Source organism: Cebus imitator, unplaced genomic scaffold (genome assembly GCF_001604975.1).
Source record: "Cebus imitator isolate Cc_AM_T3 unplaced genomic scaffold, Cebus_imitator-1.0 Scaffold235, whole genome shotgun sequence".
NCBI lineage: Eukaryota > Metazoa > Chordata > Mammalia > Primates > Cebidae > Cebus > Cebus imitator.
In genome coordinates this window covers 2,938,291-2,944,400 of record NW_016107550.1, presented here as the reverse complement: position 1 = coordinate 2,944,400, position 6,110 = coordinate 2,938,291, and the positions used below count along the sequence as shown (strand labels likewise).

Here is a 6,110-nt window from a genome sequence, read left to right as displayed (position 1 = left end):
TATTAGAGACAGGGTTTTGCCATGTTGGCCAGGCTGGTCTTGAACTCCTGACCTCAAGTGATCTGCCTGCCTCAGCTGTCCAAACTGCTGGGATTACAGGCATGAACCACCATGCCCAGGCATTTTTCAAATTTTCTACAGATAATTCTGATTACCAGGCCAGGTTTGTGATCACCGACATTGATTACTTTGGCACTAGTCAGGCACAGCCTCCCAAGTAGCTGGGACTACAGGTATGTGTCCTATCCATCTATATGTATGTTCAGAACATCAGCCCCACCCCTTTAACAAAGTCAGGCAATACCCTGCCCCTTCAAAACACTCACAGGACAGCATCTGCTCTCCCAGAATGAGAGATCCCATACTGCCATTTTTTTTTTAAGACAAGGTCTCACCCTGTTGCCCAGGCTGGAGTGCAGTGGCATGATCTCGGCTCACTGCAACCTCCACCTCCTGGGCTCAAACAATTCTCCTGCCTCAGCCTCCCAAGTAGCTGGGATTACAGGCACTCAGGCACTCACCACCATACCCAGCTAATTTTATGTTTTTAGTAGAGATGGAGCTTCGCCATGTTGGTCAGGCTGGTCTGGATCTCCTGACCTTGTGATCTGCCTGCCTTGGCCTCCTAAAGTGCAGGGATTACAGGCATGAGCCACTGTGCCCAGTTTTTGTTGTTGTTGTTGTTTTGAGACTAGGTTATGCTCAGTCGCCCAGGCTGGAGTGCAGTGGTATGATCTCAGGTCACTGCAACCTCCATTTCCTGGGTTCAAGCAATTCTCCTGCCCCAGCCTCCCGAGTAGCTGAGACTACAGGTGCATGCCACCATGCCACCACGCCCAGCTAATTTTTGTATTTTTGTTAGAGTCAGGTTTCGCCATATTGGCCAGGTTGGTCTCGAACTCTTGACCTCAAGTGATCCACCCGCCTGAGCCTCCCAAAGTGCTGGGATTACAGGCACGAGCCACCTCACCTGGCTGATCCTGCCCTCTTAAAAAGTGCAGCACAGCCAGCCCACTTAGATCAGAGAACCAGGTACTTAGGAAATGAGCTTCCATCCAACTGCATACTCCACGGTGAGCCCTGCCCAGTTAAGAGTATTCAGGAGATGGTTGAGACATGTTCAGTGTTTGCAGGGTACAGGCCATACCCACTCAGAGCACACTAGAAATTGTCTGCACCTTCTCAGAAGGGGCCAGGATCAGGCTCTATTGGGAATTCCTATACGCTGGTCCCACTCTCCCGGAACATTCACCCACAGGTGCCGCCCACCTTACCTATTTAGAGACCCAGCTGGGCCCACCTGGCACACTCAGTGCACAGCCTCACCTGTGCTGGAGGCTGGAGGAATGCCTGGCTGGGTAGGAAGGCCACAACTCATGACCAGGCCCCAGGGTCAAGCCTCACCCGTGATAAATACTGGACCATCAGCCACACCCTTTAAGGGATCTCAAAGTGTGGTCAGAGCAGCAGGGTTAGGGTTACCTCCGGGGCTATGTAGTCCGGGGTCCCGCAGAAGGTGCGGGTTGTCGTCCCGGGGAAGACGTTCTCCTTACACATGCCGAAGTCAGTGATCTTGATGTGTCCCTCAGCATCTAGCATCACATTGTCCAGTTTCAGGTCCCTGGACGATGGGGGGATGGGGTAGGAATTGGAAGAAGAGTCGAATTCAACCACATATTCAAATCCCTTCCCTTCCAGGGTGTGATTTCCTCCGTGGAAAGTCCTGGGGCTGCTCACCTGTAGATGATGCCCTGATTGTGAAGGAAGAAGAGGCCAATGGCGATTTCTGCCGCGTAGAACCTGGAGGATGGGGCAGGTGGGGACGTCAAAAGGTCAGTAGCTGGACCCTGCCAGCTTCCACCGCCCCGATCCTTCTCTGTTGGCCGAGACTCACGCTGCATGGGGCTCCTTAAACTTGCCCAGCTGTTGAATGTGGTACATCAAGTCTCCCCCGGTGACGTACTCCATCACGAAATACAGGCGGTCCTGCGGAGGAGTGGGTAGGCTTAGAGGCTGGACCCATTTACCCGGGGTAGGAAAAGTCCTTTCCTGAACACTCAGGGCAGACGTGGAAGGCTCCGAATGCACCTAACCAGAAATCCAGAGCACCCAGCCACACCCCTGGGAGGGCCCTAAGGTGCTAACCCTGCTACCTCAGAGTCGCCACCTGCCAGACCACCCTTAACTATCAGCCTTTCTGGACCCGCCTTCTCAGAACTGAAGACTGGAGCCCACCATTAGCTCGAAATCCAGGGACACCAAAATCTCTTTCCACAGCCACTCACACACATTTGCAATTGTGGCTACCTACTGAGAATCAAAGTTGCTCAAGCCTCACCTGCAATTAGAATATATATTTTTAAATCCAGGAAGCTGGCCACGCTCATTCAGAGCCCCTGGAAGTAAAGTCACACCCTCTCAAAATCCTGAAGGTTCTGACTCTCGGCCCCCACGCCGCAATGCCCTGTTTCTGACGTGTCCTTCAGTCAGAATCCAAAAGTGATGACCCCATCACTCGGATCTCAATTCTGGGCAGGCCCACTAGGAAGGCACTCTCGTTCACTGTGCTCCTTTGCTCAAAAATCCAGAACGCTGACTACACCCATTCAAGTCCAAGCTCCCCAGAGAAACAGGCATCTGGCCACGCCCCCAAGGAGCTCAACGGATCACGACGCGCCGTAAGACCCATCTACCTGGCCACGCCTGCGAGGAACTCATTCGCCTGGCCCTGTCCCCGAAGAGCTTATCGGCCAGGCCACGCCCTCAGCAGAATCCACCTGCCTGGACACGCCCATTCATAATCTCATACTCCTGGCCATGCCCCTAAGGAGCCCTCTACTTGGCCAAGCCTATTCGTGATCCCAGCCGCCTGACCACCCCACTGAGGAGCCCTTCCGCCTGGCCACGCCCCCGAAAAAAGCCCTCGAGGAGCCCCTCCTCCTGCCTACACCCCCCTCCTCCTGCCTACTCCCGCAAATGAGTCTGTCCACTGCACCTAGCTCCCCAAGGAGCCCCTCCGCCTGACCACGCCCCCCAAGGGGCCGCTCTGCCTGGCCACGCCCCCGATGACCCCTTCGCCTGGCCACGCCCCCCAGGGGGCCCCTATGCATGGCCACCCCCCCAAAAACCCCTGTACCCGGCCACGACCCAGTGAAGCCCATCCGCCTGGCCTCGCCCACTCAGACAGCACAAGGTTCCCTTGCCTCGCCCTAAAATCAGCATCCCAACTCAGCTGCCGGATCTATCCAGAAGAGGATGAGGCAGGGCCCTGAGGCCAGCCTCCGGCCCCTCCATCCTTACCGGGGTCTGGAAGGTAGAGTGGAGCTGGGTGAGGAAGTGAGGCCGGCCGCCAGGGCCTCGGCCCCCCAGCGCCAGCACGCGTTTCTCCACCAGCGTGCAGTCCACATCGTCGTCCTGGACGATCACATCCTTTTTCAGGATCTTGATGGCGTAGAGCTCATCGGAGCCCCTGCGCTCGGCCAGCATCACCTATAGGCACAGTTCCAAAAGGGCCAATCCATGTTGGGAAGCCAGTGGTACAGGACCTGCCCCCTCCCTGTCAGGGATTCAGGGAAATGGGATCCCAGGTCCTCCCTCCGTCTCTTAAGGGAATGGCAGCCCTGACTTGCCGCCCGCCCCCTCAGGGAGAGTGCCCGCATCTGTAACCCTCTCCTCTCCAGGAAACTGAACTGCCCAACCTAACCATATTTGAAGATGGAGGAGCCCAGTCTCTTCCCACCCCCACTACCTCCCTAAAGACCAGAAATCTGACCTCCCCACAGACATCCTCCTTTCCCCCCAGAACCCTAGAAATCCAACCTTCCCAAAACTGCCTTTTCCTAGAACCATGAGGAAGCTGAAGTCGGAGATGTGCAGGCGTCCTGGGCTCGCCCCGAAGAAGCAGCGCTTGGGGTCGGTGGGACTAGGGGAAGGGGAGGGGATGGGGGAGGAAGAGGGGCCCATCCGCACCCGCTGTGGAAAGGAGAAAGAAAGAGCCAGAGGGAGTTAGACCTTACACAGCCATAAGAGATGCCCCCAAGAGAGACAGCACCCAAGAAAGAAAAGGATGAGAATAGCTGGAAAGAGAAAAAATGGCCACCCTCCTACCCTGTCCTTGGCTTAATTTTCTCTGACTCCCCATAGCCTGGAGGGCTTATAATTTAACTAACATTTACTTAGATCTCTTTTTTCTTTTTGTAGATTTTGTGGATATGCTGTTTCCAGAAAACCCTGCTATCGTTTCCATTTTACAGAAGAGGAAACAAGCACAGAGATGTTAAGCAACTTGCCCCAAGTCTCACAGCGAGTAAAGGGCAGAGCGAGAAATGAAACCCAAGTGGTTCAATTCTAGAGTCTGGTTGCTCTTAGCCTCTAAGCTGGAATCATGTCGAGGGTTTGGTAAAACAGATTGCTGGTTCCCACTCCCAGATTTTCTAACTCTGTAACTCTGGGGTAGGACCTGAGAATGTGTATGTGTAAAAAGCTTCTGGGTGACATGGGTGCTGCTAGTCCAGGGACCACACCTGGCTTTCAGCTAGGGTGCTTTCTCTACCTTTTCCTCCCTTGGCCCCCCAGGGAGGGGGCCCCATGACCAAGCTGCTGTCACAGCTTCCACGCTTGTCCCTCTACATGGACGCCTGCCCTTTCTAATGCATTCTCTATTCAGGAGGCACAGGAGCCAATTTAAAAATAAATAAACCAGGTCATGTCTCCCCTATGCTTGTAAACCCGTGAACTGCTCTCTTTGTGTGCTAAGATTTTATTCCACGTGACTTGCAGAGCCAGGCTGAGACTGACCCTGCAGGTTGTTCTTCTCTCTCCTGGGGGTTCCAGGCTCCAGCCACCCTGGACTGACATACACTGACCCCCCTCCCACCTCGGGGCCGCTGGGTGTGCCATTAGGTCTTCCTGTAAAGCTCTCCCCTCCCCTTCCCTCCTAGTTACCTCCCAAACACCGTTTAGACCTTGACTTAACCATCACCTCATAGAGGCTTCGCCTGACTTTTTTAACTGGGTCAGTTGCCTCTCTTACCACCCCTTGGGCACCATGGACAGCACCTTCCTGGCACTTTTATTCTTGGTAATTTACATCTATCTGTGTGACCATCTGCTTGCTGCCTGTGAGCTCCCTAAGGCAGGGGTCTGCTTTGTTCGCTAAGACACAGTAACAGTGCCTACATCATTGAGGCTACACAAATATTTGTTGAGGGCCAGGAGCACTGGCTCATGCCTGTAATCCCAGGAGGGAGGCTGAGGCGGATCACCTGAGGTCAGGAGTTCAAGACCAGCCTGGCCAACATAACGAAAGCCTGTCTCTACTAGAAATACAAAAATAAGTGGGGTGTGGTGGCGCATGCCTGTAGTCCCTGCTACTTGGGAGGCTAAGACAGGAGAATCGCTTGAACCCAGAGGGTGGACGTTGCAGTGAGCCGAGATAACAACACTGCATTCCAGGCTGGGTGACAAAGCAAGACTCCGTTGCAAATAAATGAATACATAATAATAATAATATAATAAGGGCTGTTTCTGTTTGCTGTGTTGTTAGCTCCGTACCTAGCTCAAGGTTTGGCCCACAGTAGGTGCTCACTGGTAAGGTTAAGCGGAGCCTGCTGAGCTGTAGGAGACCGCTGTGAACCACAGCAGGGACACACACCATCCCAAACACCCTGCCTCTAGGCCTTGGCCCGCAGTCTGCCCTGCTGGGTTTCTCGGGTTTACATGGGAAGATCATCCCTGCTCATCTCAAAAGACTCTACCTCTTTGGCTCATAATTTCCTCCCACTGGTGTGCTTGTCTCCAGCAGAGCCCGTTTTCAAACTTAACTTTGCAAAAGGACCGCCTGAGGAGTTTGTTTAGTGTGCAGACATTTGAGGCATCAGAGAGATCCTCACTCAGTAGGTCTGCAGAAAGGCCAGGGAATATGCTTTTAAAAGCAAGTACTCCAGGAATTCTGATGTGGGTGAACCCCACACAGAACACTAAAAACTCTGTTGAAAGTTTCTGTGAGAGCCCAGAGGAAAGAACAGAACATGTTGTTGCTGTTGCTGAATCTTGAAGATTGTCTTTTTTTTTTTTTTTTAGAGGAAGTCTCCCTCTGTCACCCAGGCTGG

The 6,110-nt window shown here is 53.6% G+C and overlaps 1 protein-coding gene across 1 annotated transcript in view; it reads right to left on the bottom strand.

Moving 5' to 3' along the window:
• Nucleotides 1–6,110, bottom strand: part of PRKCG (protein kinase C gamma) — a 24,801-nt gene that overhangs the window by 5,607 nt on the left and 13,084 nt on the right. Inside the window, exons 10-14 of the mRNA XM_017497918.1 lie at nt 3,820–3,972; nt 3,301–3,489; nt 1,895–1,986; nt 1,738–1,800; nt 1,483–1,621 (exon numbers count right to left, since the gene is read on the bottom strand). Coding sequence (XP_017353407.1) covers nt 1,483–1,621; nt 1,738–1,800; nt 1,895–1,986; nt 3,301–3,489; nt 3,820–3,972 — 636 coding nt within the window. The remainder of the gene's footprint in view (nt 1–1,482; nt 1,622–1,737; nt 1,801–1,894; nt 1,987–3,300; nt 3,490–3,819; nt 3,973–6,110) is intronic.